We start from the raw sequence: 19,761 nt of genomic DNA on the forward strand, positions 1-19,761 counted from the left end.
TTCCTTCCTTTCTTTCTTTCTTTCTTTCTTTCTTTCTTTCTTTCTTTCTTTCTTTCTTTCTTTCTTTCGAGTGGTAAGGCCTAGGCAAAGGGAGTTAATTGATTTGCCCAAGGTCACATAGCTAGGAAGTGTCTGAGGCCAGATTTGAACTCAGAACCTCCCATCTCTAGGCCTGACTCTCAATCTACTGGGCTACCCAACTTCCCCCTCTGCCTTAGTTTCTTAATTTGTAAAATATGGGGATTGGGCTCAATGACATCTAAGGTCCCTTCCATATCTATGATCTTCTATCTCTTCATTTCTCATCAGGCTGCACTACTTGGGGATCTCTCTTCTTTTTCCATCATGGTTCTGGGTTGGGTACCTTCTCTGGCTACTCCATCATCCCACTTTTCAGCATTCTTCGCCCATTAGATTATAAGCTTCTTGAGGGCAGGAATTGTCTTTCTTCTCTTTGTATATGAATCCTCATCACTTAAGGACAGAATCTGGCACTTAGTAAATGTTTATTGACAAGTTGAGATAATAATAATAACTGACTTCTCATTATGCTAACAAGTTTCATAAAGAGTTGAATCCATGGGGCTGTTAGGTAGCACAATGGATAGAGAGCCAGGCCTAGAGTCAGGAGGTCTTAGGTTCAAATCTGGCCTCAGACACTTCCTACCTAGGTGACTGGGGCAAATTGCTTAACCCCAACTGCCTTTTTCTCTTAGAATTGATCCTAAAATAGGAGATAAAGGTTATGAAAATTAAAAACAAACAAACACTGCACCAATTTTCTCTATGGATCATCAGAAGGAACATGGGAATTAAGAGCTATGGTTCTTGCTTCCTCCATTTTAGCCATGAGAAAACAAAGTCAGAGGGGAGACTGCCCCCTTCTCCATATTTCCCACCTCCTATGTGTGGTCTTTGAGCATCCTCTGAATGGGGTCTTCTGGAACTTTGCAGTTTTTGGCAGTAGGACCCGAAGACATTCTTTCACTCTCTGGGACTTGGGAACTTGTTTTGATTACGTTGCTTGTGTGCCAGCCTAAACTCCCTTCTGTTGTGTCCAGCCACTTCTCCCAGTTGAAATACTAACCCTCACCTCCAGCCAACAATGATTCACAAAAATAGAAGCGGCCTCAGGGGATCCAAGCGCCATCTGATCCTTGGGTGGCTTCTAGATCCCAAATGTTTTGATCGCCTTAGACTTTCTCTGGTCTACATCCTGACAAGGAAGGGAACCCAGCTTCCAAGATGGCAGAATGAGCAAACACCAGCTCAGACATTAGGGGGAAGAATGTAGAGGAGCAATGGGCTGGGTCGTGCTCCACTGGATTCCTTACATAAAGAATGGAAGGTCAGAGGCAGCACGGAGTATGCTCAAGGGCACTGGTGGCAGAGCTGACCGGGATCTTGACTAGCTATGGACCGCTGTGCAAATCATCCTTTGTTCTGAGTTTCAGTTTCCCTTTCTGGAAAATGGGGAGAGCAGTAACTTTCACTATAAAGGACATGTCACAGGGCTGTATGGAAGGAATCATGCTATACACCTTGGCAGTCTTTTAAATTGTATCTGACATTTGGGGCAGTTTGTGGCTCAGTGAATAGAGAGGCAGGACTGGAGTCAGGAGGACCTGGTTTCAAATCTGGCCTCTTCCCAGTGTCCATGATCCTGGGCAAGTCATTTAACCCCCATTACTGCTTGTCTGCCTTAGAATAGACACTAGAGATTGATTCTAAAATGGAAGGTAAGGATTTAAAAAACAACTCATGTGGGGTCACAAAGAGTAGGACACAACAAACAGGGCCAAATGACAAAAAGAACAATAATTTAGACAACATCAGCAACAACTTGCAACCCTTAGCTACCTTCTAGAGCAGTGAGTCTCAAAGTGGGCGCCATCGCCCCCTGGTGGGTGCTGCAGCGATCCAGAGGGACGGTGATGGCCACAGGTGCATTTATCTTTCCTATTAATTGCTATTAAAAATTTTTTTTAAAAAATTAATTTCCAGGGGCTCTATGTAATATTTTTTCTGGAAAGGGGGCGGTAGGCCAAAAAAGTTTGGGAACCCCTGCTCTTGACTTGGGTCAAGTGACCATCTCCTTCAAGAGGCCTTTTCACAGCAGTCAATTTGTTAAAGTGATCATCCTATATCTCTCAAAGAGAATGTAAGCTCCACAAAGGAAGGCCTGTTCACTTGTGTTTTTGTGTCCTCAGTTTTTAGCATGTAAAATCCACTAAACAACCAATTGGACCTCAGCATTCTTACCACGAAACCCAAATGGTACATTCAGAGAGTCAACTCTTCTAACTCACCATTCTGAGTCAATTTTGTGGAGCAAATAAGTGTGGCGATTTGGAAGCTGTCCTTGGTGCTCTCCTTGGTTGGGGTGAAGTTGGACAAGTGGGTGTTTTTGCTGGGGGAGAACTCCTTGTCCTCCATCTCGACCTTTGTGCTAGGCAGGGTCAGGTAGAACTTGGCATCTTCCATTTTCTTGTTATCTCCCTGAAGAGAAAACACACCACACAGGGGTTTGAGAAAGTTAAACAATGAGGAACAATGTATTATTTACAAACCAAATGACTTCCCACTTTGACAATGCTTTCACTGTGCATGACTTTATAGCATCTGGGATTCAAATCCAGGACCTTGACATTCTATTCCAACTCAAAAATCTATCAACCTTTGATATAATCTAGGCCCCTGCCTTCATTAGTATTGGCTCCTTCACTTCTCTGGGGTTGTACTAGATGTCCTCTGAGGTTCCTTTCAGTCCTAGACCTATGATGTTATGAAAGAAGAGAATATACACTTTTGTGATAATACTGCAAGAATCACTTAAATATTGCAGAATTGCCATGTTGTGAATTAAAATTTGGCTGGTATGTGAAAAGCCTATTGAACTTTGTTATAAGGAATATTGGCCCTGATATTGATTAGTGATAATAGTTGTCACTAGTTATTGGCCATTGAGGGAATCAACTGTATTTGCTATTGAGGAAATTGCTGGAGACTAGTTATAAAAAATTATTCCTATTTGTTGAAACTATTAAAAGGAAAGGAGATAGGAAAAGAAAGTGGTGATAGATTAACTCTAATTAACTATTATAACTTTGAGTCACATGGAATAATATTGTGCTCAAAGGAATAATGAACTGGAGGGATTCCATGTGAACTGGAAAGATTTCCAGGAAGTGATGCAGAGTGAAAGGAGCAGAACCAGGAGAACATTGTACACAGAGAAGGATACACTGTGGCACAATTGAACATAATAGACTTCTCTACTAGCTGCAATGCAAGGATCCAGAACAATACTGAGGGACTTATGAGAAAGAAAACTATCCACATTCAGAGGAAGAACTGTAGGAGCAGAAATACAGAAGAAAACAACTGCTTGATCACATGGGATATGATTGGCGATGTAGATTCTAAACCTAATGCAAATTGTAATATGGAAATAGGTCTTGATCAGTGACACATGTAAAACTCAGTGGAATTGCTTGTTGGCTATGGGAGGGGGGGGTGGGAAGAGGGGAGGGAAAGAACATGAATCATGTAACCATGAAAAAACACCATAAATTAATTAATTAATAAAAATTTCAGATTAAAAAATTAAAACAAAAAACAAAACCAAAAACAAAAGAAAGAGTCACAAAACATGAGTTCAGATCCTGATTTTATCATTAACTGCCTGTGAGATATTGGGTAAGTTATTTAACCTTTTTAGATGTCAGCTTCCTCAACCATTTAATGAGAAAATTGGACCAGGCCTCGAATTCTTTCTAGCTCTAAATATCTGCTAATTTGATATCTAAATATCTGCTAAATTGATTATATTCTCTAGATCTTTATTTGTAAAATAAAGAGATTGGGCTGGATGATCACTAAAATCCATCTGTGTTTTAATTCATAATTTCCATAATTCTATAATCCTAAGTCTTTTCATCTCTCTGGGCCTCAATGTCTTCATCTGTAAAATTAGGACTCTGGATAAGAAGATGTTTAAGTTTCCTTTCAATTCTAAATCCAGGAACTCTGCCTTATCCCAAGGGAACAAAAAAAGATGCTGGTCACAAGTGAGAATGGATGACAAGTCCTGGAGAGGGAATATTTTTAGGAAGACATAAACAAAAAGTCCATGGCATGAAAAGATATGAAAGTTTCCAAATCTATGAGATCAAGAATCCTCTAAGGCAGTGATGGTGATGGGGAAACTATGGCCAGATGAGCCCCACTCCCCCCAAATTATTCCTAATCTGACGAATACAATGAGTAGGATACAATACAATGAAACTTTGAAAGAGTTGCCTTAGAAAGAGACGGACAGATGAACATTTCCTTTCCTTTGGCCCCCTCTTTAAAAAGTTTGCCCATCAGTGCACTAAGGCATCACAGCCGTGAACTTGAGGTGGGGGTGCGGTGGGTTAGTCTTTGATGAACAAGAAAAGAACTTTTGACAGGCATTAGAGTTTGTCCTTACCTTATATACCACCAGGTTATGCCTCCCATCCTGCAATGTGGTTCCATCTGAGTTCATCAGTTTCACAAAGGCCACCCCAAAAGCTCTTTCAGATTTATCTCTGGCTGCAAAGTGAGGAAAACTTAAGTTTCTAAATGAGACAAGGAAGCCAGTGATGGTGGTCCATCTGGATAATCTCCCACTTACTAGATTTAATTCTCTTTGGACGTTGGGAGGTACCTAGGAGAAGGGCACGGGGCCATCTAGTCTTTCATCCATTTATGAACTGTCAGGGCCTGGCAAGAGAGGGTCCTGAAGGACATACAGAGGTGAGGCACAGTCTCTTTCCTCAAGGAGTTAACAGTCTTGGAGAAAAGACTCACAAGAAAAGAATAAGAGCTTGACCCTATGATTTCATAAAAAGAGGCAACTCCACAGAAAGGACATTTCCTCTGACAATTCAAGTTAAAATATTCTCAGCAACTTTGAGTCTTAAGAGAGCTGCTTAGAATGCTGAGAACTTAAATGGATTTTTCTTCGTCACAGAGCTGGAATTGGAACCTAGGACTTCTCAGCTTTGAGGTCAACCCTTTGGATGTTCTCCATCTTCATTTTTTCCCTGTAAAACCTCCTTGTTTCCCTGGATACTTGTAAGCTTCACCTAAAACCTCCAACTCTGGTGGGTCTCCCTAGTCCTTCTGGGATGACCTCCAGTTTGTCCTGTATCTCTTTTTTATGTATATAATGTTCTGCATGAAGTCTACCTCATTAGACTGTGAGCTCCTTGAGGACCGTTTTGGAGGCAGGACCTGTTTTTGCCTGAACGTAGTAAGTGCCTAATCTATATGATTGCTATATGATCACAATTCAGTTCACGATTCAGGCCATCCCTTCTCTGGGGCTGCTTCTTAATCTACTATCCCATGCCACGTCTCTTATGAACATAATTATATTAGCAAAAATATGGTAAGTACATGAGAGGACATCAATCCTTCAAGGATAGAGACTGTGCTTGTTGTTGTCTTTGAGTCCCCTCAATGAACACGATGCCTTGCCCACAGTAGATAGTTGGTAAAGGCTCATTGAGCTGGATTGAGCAGGAGAGAAGAGAACATGGCGCTATGAAGAACGGAGATGAGGGAGACTATTAACATGTCAACTTCCAACTAATGTCAACATCGGTAGTGCCATATGGAAAAAAAACCAACTTGGAAATCTGCCTGAAACCCATCAATTTCTCATCCACCCAGGGTGCCATTTTCTTTAACCTGCCCATGTGGAATTTGGAAATTCAGGAAGACACAAATAGCCCATTCCTTAGCTAGCATCAGGGAAAGCTCAGCTTTGAAGGATAGAGTTGCCCAGGGCTGTACTTGGTCATGTTTCCAAACATGGTCAGTCTCCAGGGCCCCCAAAAAAGTACTGGGAAGCAAGAGCCAATATTGTTGTTGGAGAAGGGATGTGGCTTAGACGTCTTGATACTTACATTCCTGTGATGACCTGTGCCGGAAAGTAAATCTTAGATGACAACGAGTGACCTCTTCAATGGCAATGGATACCTGTGCATTAATAAGAAAAGGGAAGACTGAGAATTTAATGTATCGCTCTACCTCTGTGGCTAACTCTATAGGACAAGACAGTTAAGAGAAACTCATGGTAATCCAGCATCCCACAGAACACAATCTGGTTGAAGGCAACTCCATCTCCAACTAAAGGAGTTCCTATTTAGAATCAAGAGAAATTCAATAAAAGCTGATTTCTCTAGATATAACCATTTCTGCCTTTGATCCACTGATTCCAAGATGGGGCAGGGATTGCCAGCTGAAGGAGGTCTGAGACTAAAAAACAAGACACACACACACACACACACACACACACACACACACACACACACACACACACACACAAACAGTATCATTTTTTAATTTATTTAAAAACCCTCACCTTCCATTAGAATCAATACTGAGTATTGGTTCCAAGGCAGAAGAGTGGTAAAGGCTAGGCAATGGGGGTCAAGTGACTTGCCCAGGGTCACACAGCTAGGAAGTGTCTGAGGGCAGATTTGAACCCAGGACCTCCCATCTCTAGACCTGACTCTCAATCCACTGAACCACAGTTGCCCCCTCCTATCACCTTTTGTGATAACAAAGAAAGTGTAATACAAATCAGGTACCCATTGAGTGGGAATTACCTAACCAAATTGTGTTATTTAAATGGATTGGAAGGGCAGCCAAGTCACACAGCAGATAGAGTTCCAGGCCTCTAGTCAAGAGAAACTGGGCTCAAATCTGGCCTCATATAATTCCTAGCTGTGTGACCCTGGGCAAATCACTTAATCCCATTTGTCCAGCCTTTGTCCTTCTGTCTTTTTATTTGTTGTTATTGTTATTAAGATATTAAATAAGAGTGTTCAAAAAAAAAAACTAAATATAATGGAAAGTTATAGAGTTGTAAGAAACAATGAATAGAAGGAATTGAGAGAAACATGGGTAGACTTTTATGAACTGATGCAAAGGTGAAGTTAAGCAGAACAAAGAAGAGTATCGACACAATGCCTGAATGTTTTATAGGTCATTAAACCAGGATTAGTTATGATCCATCCAACAGGGTTGGGTCTATGACACTAGTAATGAAGCATACGAGGATAGAGAAGGCTCTTAGAACCACCACCCTCTCTGAGGAATCTAAATGAATATCATATATATCTCCATTTCTTTATATAATTACCCATTGTTGCTCCCATTAGAATGAGAGCTTCTAGAAGACGGGGACATTTTGCTTTGCTGTTCCAAATGCCTAGCACAATACCTAGCACAAAGTCATCTCTTAATAAATGCTTGTTGACTGGTTGATTTTTCTCCCTCTGTTAAGATGTTTATTCTTAAGATTAAAAACCTTTATCTTCTGTTTTGGAATCAATACCAGGTATTGGTTCCAAGAGAGAAGAGCATCAAGGACTGCTTCAGGTCAAATGACTTGTCCACATGTCTGAGACCACACGTGAACCCAGGACCTCCTGTCTTTTGGCCTCGTTCTCCTTCCACTGAGCCCCAGTCCCCACCCAGCAAGATTTTTGTGTATTCTAAAATTATTACCACACCCGTACTATAGAATCTGTGATAATCCTCCTATTATAGAAATCCAAGAGGGCAAAAACCACCTTCACTGGACTTGTGGATTCATTGGATCATAGATTGAGAATTAGAAGGAATCTCAGGGGCCATTTGAGTCCATCTTCTTCATTTTAAAGAGAAGGAAGCAAAGGCCAAGAGAACTTAAGAGAGCTGCCCAGTCATCAAGCTATTAAATAATTGAGGGAGGCATTAAAAGACGTTCTGGAAGCATGGCCCACGCCATGGTGCCTCGCCAAAAGCAAATGGAAACACTGAGGAATGAACACAGGCTCTCCTTTGAACTTCTGGTCATCCTTCTGTCATCCTAGACCTCCTGAGAAGATTCAGTTGGAGAAATTAGCCTCCTGTAAGTATTAGAATTGACTTGGGAGTAGGATAGAGAGATTGTCTGGGAATCAGAAAGAACCAGACTTCTGTTCTACCTCTGACACACACTAGTGGTGGGAACCCAGTCAAATTACTTCGCATTTCAATGCTCAAGGCAGCTCTGGAAGACTCTAAAGGGCCGCCCTGCATTGATAAAGGGAGCTTCCTCAGCTCCTGGACCAGTCTATCATTGCTTCGGTTTCAGTCCCCATTTAATTGTTCGTTGTTTCTTCTTTTGAAAGATGACTTCTAAGAATTCTGATCAATGCCACTAAGCCACTGAGGCAGAAGCCTGCTACCCACTGCCTGACCGAGGTAAAGGACTCCTGGGACAGGCTGTCAATCATACACTTTAGCCATGGCCCTTGGGGGGGGGGGGACTGGTTTTGTTTTACTACATATATTAGTTGAGGGATTTCTTTCTTTTTTCAATGATGGAAGGTAGAGAGAGAAAATTAGTTTTAGGTTGGCTCAGTTCTAGTTTGAATTGGTTCACTAGGGAGCTTTGGAATGGGTTCTGTAAATTGGTCTATATTATATTGTGATCATCTTATAATACTTCTCCATTAATGTTTTAATGTGTTTTTCTTTTCTTTTTTCCCCCTTTTACTCCTAAAAGTAGCCAAAGTCTCTATCTTTTCCCTCAATTATAACTTCATGAATGAGGCAGCTGGTTGGCTCGGTGGACTGAAAGCCAGGCCTGGAAATGGGAGGTCCTGGGTTCAACTCTGAGCTCAGGCACTTCCTAGCTGTGAGACCCTGGGCAAGTCACTTGGCCCCCATTGCCTTGGAACCAATACATCATACTGATTTTTAAGACAGAAAGCAAGGGTTTACAAAATAAAAGGAGAGCTACAATAGAATTATGATATGAAAAATTAAAAAATTGGCTTTCAAGACAAGTAAATGAACAAGGTTTGAGTCTACATCTCAAGAGTGGGTTGGAGAAAAAGGAGGATAGGACTTGTGTGAGACATAGAGGAGATCTCAGAAAATGCCACTGAAGGGAGAAGGGAGGACTGTGAGAGATGAGGATTATTGGGAGGGAAGGAGAAGATTCAAAGGCAAAGAGAGCCATAATGAAGTGTGTTGAGGATGGAGGTGGGGAAGGAACAGTCAAGAGCTCAATTGTGTCCATAAAAAGAACGTTGATAGAGATATCAACTGGCATTTAAATGAAGATGTGCACCATAATAATGATCCTTTTAAGGATGGTGCTAACCGCTGTTCATTCTAATACACCCATGTATGCTACCTCATTGACTCTTTACAATGAATGGATCTCTCCCCCATTAGACTATGAGCTCTAGGAGAACCTTCCTCTGTTTCCCCTTTGCTTAAATGCCTGTTTTTTTAAATTTTAACTCTTACCTTCTGTCTTAGTATCAGTTCTAAGATGAGCAATAAGGATTGGCAATTGAGGTTAAGTGACTTTTCCAGGGTCACACAACTGGGAAATGTCTGAGGCCAAATTTAAACCCAGGTCCTTCTCACTCTAGGCTTAACTCTATCCACTGAGCCACCTAGCTGCCCTGAAGGTGTTTAATAAATGCTTGTTGATTGTCTGATAATGACTCATTTTATACCTGCAGAAAATGGGACCCATAAAGATGAAATGACTTGTTTGGGGTCATACAGCTCTTGTGTATCTAAATTATAATTATAGCTAAAGAAATTATAAGGACTATGATTATCATGCAACTTCAACCCCCTCGTTTTACAGATGAGAACACTGTCGGAGATAATGTGACTTGTCTTGGGTCATACATCTAATAAGAAATTTAGGAAGAACATAAAATTGCAGATTTACATCTAGAAAAATCATAGGTCATTGTAGTCCAACATTTTCATTTTACAGATGAGGAAACTGAGGCCAAAATAAGACAAAAGTGACTTGGCTAAGGACACTGAAGAAATAAAGAATAAGAATGGGGCAACAAGGTATCACAGTGGGTAGAGAACCAGAAGTAGGGAGGACCCGGGTTTCCATCTGGTCTCAGACACTTTTACTAACTGTGTCACCCTGGGCAATTCAGCCCTATTTACCCAGGCCTTTCCTTTCTGTCTTAGAGAATTACTAATAAAAATCAGGGGGAAAAACCCAACAACAAAGGAAAGATTTTAACTCAGGTCTCCAGGATTTCCAGTTTGTTCTGTTATTCCATCTCTCTAGCTAGGTGGCTATGGGAAAGTCACCTTCCCTATGACGACCTCAGCTTTCTCACCAGTAAAACGTGTGCTCAGTCTAACAAATAAACCTTTTCAGGATCCCCAGTGAAGATGGGTTTGAAAGTTTTCTTTAAGTCATAAAATCCTCAGTAAATGAACAAAATGCTAACTGATATTTTGAAAATGCCAATGCACAGAACGAGGAGGGTTACGGCCACACAGGGAAAAAAATGGGGTGCTGAAGGGCGGGTAACATCGGGAAATGGCTGTCAGAGCTCGTCACTGTGCGTCCCACGAGCCCCTTTCAGTTCGTTTTGGATCATGGCTTTCAGCCATGGACTAAGCCTGGAGCTGTCCCTGGTCAGGTTCTGACTCTGGGTAAGAGATGGCTGTCCGTGACGGTACTGTGAGGCTCCGCATTAAGTCCTCAGTTCCAATGGCCCCAGCTGAAAACTACCAACATCTCTTTGTGAGCTTTTGTGAAACGTTGGAATAAAGCAAAATGTGGGGGCAGAAGCTTGCAGAGGCATCGGCATCACAAGGCTTGCAGCGCCGCAGTGATAGCCACCCACAAGGACTGAACAGGCCAAGGAAGGATTCTCCTTGTCCCGCTCCGCTCGGGCTCCTGAGATTGTCTCGCCTTCACCTTGGACTTCCCCATGAATATACTTAACTATGAGGTTTGGGGGCATTTTCTATATTTTGTATTGACGTGTATCTGTATGTTTTGGATTTCATATAGACTTATCTATGAGCATGTTATTTCCCCTCAATAGATGGTATATAGTGATGGGCTGGTTTGGAGTTTAATGGAAGGAGAACTACAAGGGGGCAGTGGAGTGGCTCAATGGATGGATGGAGAGCCAGGCTGGAAATGGGAAGTCCTGGGTTCAAATCTGGCCTCAGATACTTCCTAGCTGTGTTACCCTGGGCAAGTCCCTTAACCCCATTGCCTAGTCCTTACCACTCTTCTGCCTTGGAAATAATGCATAATAGTGATTCTAAGACTGAAAGTAAGGTATTCATGCTTTTGCATCTCTATCACCTAGCAGAGCCTGGTACACAGAAGGCAATTCATAAATGCTTGCTGAATTAAATGGCCAAAATGCTGCCTTTAGCTAAAGAACATGCACACTCACCTTGACGGTTTCATACCAGCAGGGCTGTTTGACTTGATAGTAGACGACAGACTTGTACTCAGAAATACCTTCATAACCAGCTCCTGGATGGATGGCTTTCTTTGGATACAGAAAAAAAAAAAGGAAGAGTAAGAGTGGATCAAAGATCCAGAAAGGACACAGTCATATCCTGTCACATGTGGCCCCCATGCCTCCTTCACTGACATTTTGTACATGGTTAGAGTTAGGAAAGACTGTGAAAGGGACAAAAACATCAATTAACCATTTTATTTTTTGAGAGTTTAAATTCTGTTTGCCTCAGTTTCCTCAACTGTAAAATGAGTTGGAAAAGGAATCAGCAAAGTGATTCAGTATCTTTGCCAAGACAACCCCAAATGGAGACACAAAGAGTCAGACATGACTGAAAATGACTGAACATCAACCACAAAGTTCTCCATATAGTGGCATGAAAATAAAGATCACCCCTTCCCCTCAGCCTTCTCGTTGGCTCTTCTCTCCTTTTCTTCTCTCCCTTTTCACTCTTGGGCTTCAAAGAGCAGTGCTGGTGGAACTTCCTTCCTGGACCCCAATTCTCTAATTAGCGACTGCTCTTCCGAAAACAATTATCTCAAGCATGACCCACTTCACTCTCTCCTTTCTTGGCCGTCTCCTCCATGTGGTCCTCAGGAACAGGTGAGTTACTCTTCCCTTGCCACCTCCCTTCACTCCTCTTCCAACTGCCACAGTTTGGGAACCATGGAATAAGCTAAAGTCAGTTCTGCCATTGTTCCTAGAGAGGGGATATCCATCTACTACATTATGATCCCAATAACCATCTCTTTCCTTTAACTTTCAAAGCGAAACCTTCCCTCATTGCCTATCATTCCCCTATGTGTACTGTTCTACCCATTAGAAAGTTAAACTCCCAGAGGGGGTGTTGTGTGTGTGAGAGTGGGGGAATGGGGGAACAGGGGACTTGTACCCCAGTGCTTGGTACCTGGGAAGTACTAAATAAATGCTTTTTTTTTTATTTTTAATTTTTTTAAACCTTACCTTCTGTTCTAGCATCAACTCTAGAACAGAAAGTCAAGGTCTAGGCAACGGGGGTTAAGTGAATTTCTCAAGTCACACAGGGCTAGGAAGTGTCTGAGGCCATATTCCAACCAAAGACCTCCCAACCTCAAGCCTGATGCTCTATCCACTGGGCTACCTAGCTGCCCCCTAAATAAATGCTTTTGAAAATTCATCTCATCAAAAACAAAGACATCTCTCTGTAAAAGATCATTAAGAAGTAGGGCAGGATTCTCCCCTGGCTTTAAGTCCAGTCCCCATGCTTCCTCATCCATAAAATGGGTATAAAATATTTAGAGTAGAATTTGATCTCCTTGAAGATAAGAAAAGTTTTGTTTGTTTTAGTCTTTGTATCTCCAGAACCTGGCACAGTAACTGGTACAGAATAGGAGCTTCATAAATGATCTGGGCATTAGATTAGTGTTAGTAATTACTAGATTACTACTACTACTACTACTACTACTACTACTACTACTACTACTACTACTACTACTACTACCACCATCACTATCTCTACTATTACTACTACTACTAAAAGTAGTTTACTTACATACATAATAATTACAATAATTGTTCTACCACTAGATTATAAGTACTATTACTACTATAGCTTTTTTTTTTAAGAGAACCAATGATATTACTAGGAATGTCTTGCCATGCTTGTGAATTGTATTTAAGTGAGACAGAATTGCACAAAGTCATCAGCCTCCCTTTCTCTCTCAGAATCACACAAGTCCAATGGCAAAATAAAAGTCAGGATGACTGGTAATGGCCTGGGATGCAGTGAATGACCTCGGCATCTTCCATTCCTGACCAAGTTCTGCAGTGCTTGCTTGCCCTGAACATGACATTCCAGCTCCCATCCCCAAGCCCTGCTGGCCTGAGGTGCCCCCAAGTGTGACCTGCCCTCCCTTCTCTCCTCTGCCTCAAAGAATCTCTGGCTTCCTTCCAACTTCAGCTCAAGGGCCCCTTCCTCCAGCAAACCTAGTCAGATCCCTCTAGTTTCTGATGATTCCAAACCCCTTTGTACATATTTTACACTTAATTTTTAAAGTGATGTATATGCTGGGCCCCATTCCCTGCCCTCCCTGCTAGCAACCGAATATAAACATCCTGAAGGGAGCATTTGTTTTGGCTTTGTATCCTCAGCACAAACACAGTACTGGACACACTTAAATAAATTATTAAAAGTCTTTATTAAATGATGAGAAAGAACCTACTTTAGATTTGGGAGTCTTAATGAGATAATATAAGACAAGTGCTATCTCTAGTTGTTATTATCATTATTATTATCATTATCATCATAATCAGCAGAGATATTATTATCATCCTCCTCCTCATTATTTATTATTATTATTATTATTATTATTATTATTATTATTATTATTATTATATCCTGAGAGGTAGTGTGGTCCTGATAAAGTTGCCTTGGAATGATAGCCAGAAGACTTTGATATACTGTGGCCTACTGGTGTGACCCTGGGTAAGTCACTTAACTTCTTAATCCTAGGTTCTTCATTGATAAAATGGGAGGATTCCTTCCCACTCTCCAGTTTGACGAGGGATGAGTGCCTTTGGCTCTGCTTGCCCAAGGGAATCCAAGTGTAGGAAATACGGTATTTGCAGTTTAAAAAAAAACAAAAAAATGTGTTCTCAATTATCTACCCTCAAGGACTTGAGGAATTTAACATGTTTAAAAATGATCCATCAGCTTGGAAATGTCAAATTCAAGTTGAAACATGAAATTACACCGTCTCGTGCTTCGGGGTACATGAGAGAAGGAGTCCTGGCTCGTGTCTCTGACTTCTTGCATTGTTATTGCAGACACACTCAGGGACCTTGGCAGTGTAGGTGACAATTATGAAGACCAGAAAGGCTCTCCCTTGGGAAATAATAACAATGATTTCTACAGCATGCTAGGCAATAGATTAAATGTTTTTTACAATATTATCTCATTTGATCTTCATAACTCCACGGGGACGTCAGGGCTATTATTAATTATTCCCATTTTATAGATGAGGGAACTGAAGCAAATGGAAATTAAAGCGACTTGCCCATGGAAAAGCAAGTCCCAAGTCCGATCATAGAATCCATTACAGTGGCCTCCAGCCTCCATCTTCCACGCCAAAAATAAAGGTCTGACCATATCACTCCCCTGTTAAATAAATTTTAAAAAATCCTTCCTATGACTCCTTATTGGCTCTAGGAAAATATTTAAGTTTCTTGACTTGGCTCCCACCTACCTACCTTTCCAGAACCATTCTGAATTATTCCCTTTCACTCATTCTACATTGTAGCCAAACTAGGATAATATAAAATCAAACCATTTTCATAGTTGAAAGGGACTTCAGTGACCAGGGAGGCCAAGCTAGACTTGAAAAATAATCTTTTACACAACAGAGCAGGCCAGGGACGTACCTGACTGAGGACTTTCCTCCTAAGGCAGTGGGATACAGTGGAAAGAATTCTGAATTTGGAGTCAGAGGACATGGATTTGAATCTTGGAATTCCTTCTACCTAGTACCTTGGGTGAGTTATTGAATCTTTATGGGCCTGAGCTTCCTCATCTCCAAAATGGGTTGGGACTGAATGGCTTTTGATATCTTCTCCAGCTCTCAATTTGTGAGCTTATTTATGGTCTTCCCCAACCTGTCAACGTCCATCTCAAAATAACATCTAGCCGAGCTTGATGGTTCCTTCCAGTTCCAGAGCTATTCTATATTCCTATGATTCTTTTTTTAATTCTTTTTTAACTTTTTAATTTTTTTCTAAACCCTAATATCTTTTATATATATCCTTCTATATTAATTTTTTATTTGTTACAGGGCTAGGTAATGGGGGTTAAGTGACTTGCCCAGGGTCACACAGCTAGGAAGTGTCTGAGGCCAGATTTGAACCTAGAACCTCCCATCTCTAGGTCTGACTCTCAATCCACTGAGCCATCCAGCTGCCCCCTTTAGTCCTATGATTCTTTGTTGTTGCTATTCAGTCATTCAGTCATGTCCGGCTCTATCTGACCCCATGGACCATAGCTATCCATGGGGGTTTCCTTGGCAAAGATACTGGAGTAGTTTGCCATTTCCTTCTCCAGAGGATTCTATCGTTGGGCAATCAGAAGTTAAGTGACACGACCAGGGTGACACAGTGAGCAAGTAGCTAAGGTTGGATTTGACCCCAGTTTTCCTGACTCGAAGCCCAGTGCTCTAACCGCTGAGACACAGATGTCTCTGGATGCTTCAGATGTCTTTATTTGTTAGGAAGATTCTTGTTTGTTGCTGCTGTTTAATCTGGAGTCACCACTACTAGGAGGAAGCCCCACCGTGGGGAGGTTCATCTCTGGGGAAAACAACCTACCTCAAGCAATGTCCCATCCTCGTCATACACAGACATGGTCACCTCTACATTCTTCGGGGTCTTCTTCTTCCCTTTGTCAAACTCACCGTGGATGAGGGTGACATAGATGTCATTCCTAACATCACCTGCAACATGGAAATGAAAAAGAGTGAGTCTCCCAGGATGGAGGGGGAAGGATCTCAGAAGTTATGCAATCCAAGCCCTCCTTTTTGTAGAGGAAGAAATGGAAGCCTTCCTGGGAGCCCCAGGAGAAAAGACATTGGCTATTTCCCTTCTTTTGTCATCTTTGTCATCCTTTTGTCTTTTCATCATAAATGTATAGAAAAATGCCAGACACACAGTCGGCACTTAATAAATGCATGCTGATTGACTGACCCACAGATCAGAATCATTTGTCTACTCCTCCTTACTAATAATCCTGGCTGAGTTAAGATGCACAGTCCATTTGGTTACAATTACAAGGCGTATCTTTTTTAAATGATGCCTTGAACCCTGGGTGGTGTTGCATCTCATCTTCGTGTGATGGTACAGTTACTTAATTCTCCCCAATAAGCCTTGCTGCTGAAAGCCCATAGAGTATTGGATTTCAGGCTGGAGCAGCTTGATTCAATTTTCTGCCATCTCCAGATGAACTCTCTCTTGTGTGTTTTGGAAATCAGACCAAGTTTTTGGGAGGCAGGATTCCTTCTGTGGTTGGCAGGCATCAGGGACATTCCCCCACCACCCAGACTGGGGTGAGATGCTGGAGACTGGAGTCAGTTGAGAATGGGGAGATTTGAGTTTAAATAAAAATAGCTGATGACCCCAGCTCTGGAAAAATGCTACATATGCCAAGTGGTGGTCTGAGGAAAAGATTTTTAACACGAATGGGCAAGTATCTGTTTGGAATCATCCCATCTTTCAAAGGCTGCTGCAGTCTGGAGATGGGGAGATGAATCAGAAGACATTTTAGGATCTGCTCCTTACACCCCTCCCTCAGATATTGAATAGTACTCACTCTGCCCAAAGATAATAAATTCAATCAGACCCATATCAGATCTCTGTCTTCCTGGAGATAAAAGAACTATCCTTCCATCATCAAAATAATCAATGCACAGAATGATAGCTGGAAGGATCTCAACTGTGTACCCATTAAATAAATTCCATTTGTCACATGCTCAATAAGTAGTTATCCAACCTTGGTTTCAAGAACTCAAACAAAGGGGAACCCTCTCACAGCATTCCATCCTACTTTTGGACACATAATTCTTAGAAAGCTTTTGTTCTTTCATCATCAAGCCTACCATTCCTCCTAACTTTGCCCTCTGGAATCAAGCAGACTGAGCCTAAACTAGTCTCTGTTCAATTGGTCTTTTTTGGGCAATTGATGACTGGAGGCTTATTGCATAATGGATTCTTAATTCTTTCGTGTTAAGTCTAGATTAATGATCTACTTTTCTATTTTATAAAAACCAGGGCCAAAGAATCTGGATGATTACAGCATCATATTAGAGTTTCAGGTTTGTTAGTGCCACCTCCCCAACCCCTTCATTTCTCCTTTTGTTGTTGTTTCCTTTGAAATTCTAGATGTGTGACCCTGGGCAAGTCACTTGACCCCCATTGCCTACACTTACCACCCTTCTCCCTTGGAGCAGATACATAGTATTGACTTCAAGATGGAAGGTAAGGGTTTTTCTTTTTTAAAAAAAAAAGGAAATTAGGGGCAGCTGGGTAGCTCAGTGGATTGAGAGCCAGGTCTAGAGACCGGAGGTCCTAGGTTCAAATCTGGCCTCAGACACTTCCCAGCTGTGTGACCCTGGGCAAGTCACTTGACCCCCATTGCCTACCCTTACCACTCTTCTACACAGTATTGACTCCAAGATGGAAGGGTTTTAAAAAAAATTCTAGGTTATTATTTCTCCCAATAGAGTATTATTGTTTTGTCAAATTATTACTGGGGTGGTTTGAATGGCATTATTCTAAATCTGTAAAATAATATTGGCACTATTGTTATGTTGGGATGGCCCAGCCATGAACATTTATTATATTTCACCAACTATTTAAGTTGTTTTGTATCTTTCAGTAATATTTTATAATTCTATTTATACAGGCATCTTATGTGCTTTGATACAATGAATCTAGGATATTTTATGCACTTTATAATTATTTTGAATGGGACTTCCCTTTCTGCTATTACTTCCTGTTTTTATTACTCTTTGCAAATTGTGCTGATTTTGTAGGATTAATTTGTGATCTGCAACTTCACTGAAGCTACCGACTTAATTATTTTCTTTGCTGATTCCCTAGCATTTTCCAAGTAAGTCATCAAGACATTAGCTATGGCTAGTGTCTAGGATAAGAATGCTGAGCCAGAATTCAAAAGGACCAATTTTCCTGAATTCAGATCTGGCCTCAGATATTTACTAGCTGTGTGACCCTGGGCAAGGTGCTTAATTAATACCATTTGCCTCAGTTTCATCATCTGTAAAATGAGCTGGAGAAGAAAATGGCAGACCATTTCAGTATCTGCCTAGAAAACCCCATAGAAGTCACAAAAAGTTGGACACAACTGAAATAACTAAACAACAGCAACAATAATGGAGCATGTCTAGAGCTACAGACAGCCCTTCAAATGTTTGGAGACATCCATTTAATCTCTTCTGGACCTTATTATGAAGCAACACCAGTCCTCCTAGTTCTACAAGGCTGAGAATACATTTGATCAGAAAGAGGGAGCATTCAGCATAGGGCAAAGAAGAAGTCATTGGGAGGGAAATGCTAGGACTTAGATCACAAAGTCTTTTTCAATTCACGGTAGATGGGAAAACAGACTTTCAGAGCACCGAGGAGTCCCGGATTAGGTTTGAAATTTGAATGTAGTTTTTCCAATGTCCTGCTAGGGAGGACTATAATATTGATTTTGATTGGCAACCTGTAGTAACAATCTAAGGGAGAGAGCCTGGGGAGCTGAGTTCCGAACAGACTTGCCAGTGCTCAGCAACTCTTCTTATTTCCCTTGGGCTCAATTGGTCATTACAGTAGTCATGGATTTCAGTTCTTCTAGTTGGCATTTCTATGACTTCACCAACTAAATTCAACCATTGCTGGAAACTTACCTGGAAGGATGATTTCAGGGAAACCCATTTTTCGGGCTACTGCTGTGGACCTGTCAACCAAGTGTGAGAAGTCTTTCTGTACTTGGGTGAGGTCCCCAGGGAGCAGCTTCAGGGAAACCCAAAGACCTAGATAGAAAGGAGAAGATAGAATGAGGCACCAAAAAGGGTTAAATTGGAAACAATGGTGTCTGGAAGGGTAGAATGGGACCACGAGAAGAGTACTGGGATTGAAGTTACAAGACCTGTAGTCGAATTCTATTTCTGCTGCTTATTAACTGTATGACTTCGGACAAATCACGGAACCTCAATGGACCTCAGTTGCTAACGGGTCAAATGAGAGTCTCTGATGTCCCTTTCAGATTGAAATTATATACTGATATATATTGGTTGAAATCAATCAGATCTCTATATTCCTGGAGGAAAAAATAAACAACCTTCAGGCATCAAAATAATTTTATGACTCGAATAAATCATTTTTTAGGAAAAACTAAAAAACACTCACCAATGATTCATTTTTTCAACAGAAAAGACAAAAGAATCTTCATTTTGGGTAAGTATACGATTTGTTGCAAAATTCAAATCAATATGAATGAGTTTTAATGTCAGTTTTTATAACATGATTTCTTAAAGTTTGAAGCCACAATATTTCCTTTTTGCTCAGGGTATTGGCTAAAAAAAAGTAAACTGGCCCTGAAATATTTACATTAATGTTAATTAATATTAATACTTTTAGGCAGAATTATAATTGTTATTCTTTGTGCCTGGGACAAGCATGGAAGTTTCCTTCAAATTGACTTTTTTTTTCCTGGCTTATTTTTAAAAAGTTGTTTTTATTTATTTCATTAAACATTTCACAATTGCAGGTTAAATTTTTTAACAATAATTTTTTTTAAAATGTTGAATTCTGAATCCTCACTCTTGTTCCCTCCCCTAATTGAGAAGGCAAACATTTTAAAATACATATGAAGTCATACATTTCTAAATTAGTTCTATTGTAAATG

At 40.9% G+C, this 19,761-nt stretch overlaps 1 protein-coding gene across 1 annotated transcript in view; it reads right to left on the minus strand.

Annotated features, from left to right (window-relative positions):
- DOCK5 (dedicator of cytokinesis 5) overlaps positions 1–19,761 on the minus strand; it is a 159,235-nt gene that overhangs the window by 81,706 nt on the left and 57,768 nt on the right. The window contains exons 13-18 of the mRNA XM_044659253.1: positions 18,761–18,886; positions 15,666–15,790; positions 11,262–11,360; positions 5,940–6,012; positions 4,475–4,578; positions 2,310–2,499 (exon numbers count right to left, since the gene is read on the minus strand). Coding sequence (XP_044515188.1) covers positions 2,310–2,499; positions 4,475–4,578; positions 5,940–6,012; positions 11,262–11,360; positions 15,666–15,790; positions 18,761–18,886 — 717 coding nt within the window. The remainder of the gene's footprint in view (positions 1–2,309; positions 2,500–4,474; positions 4,579–5,939; positions 6,013–11,261; positions 11,361–15,665; positions 15,791–18,760; positions 18,887–19,761) is intronic.

The sequence above is a fragment of the Gracilinanus agilis genome, chromosome 2 (genome assembly GCF_016433145.1).
Source record: "Gracilinanus agilis isolate LMUSP501 chromosome 2, AgileGrace, whole genome shotgun sequence".
Taxonomy (NCBI): domain Eukaryota; kingdom Metazoa; phylum Chordata; class Mammalia; order Didelphimorphia; family Didelphidae; genus Gracilinanus; species Gracilinanus agilis.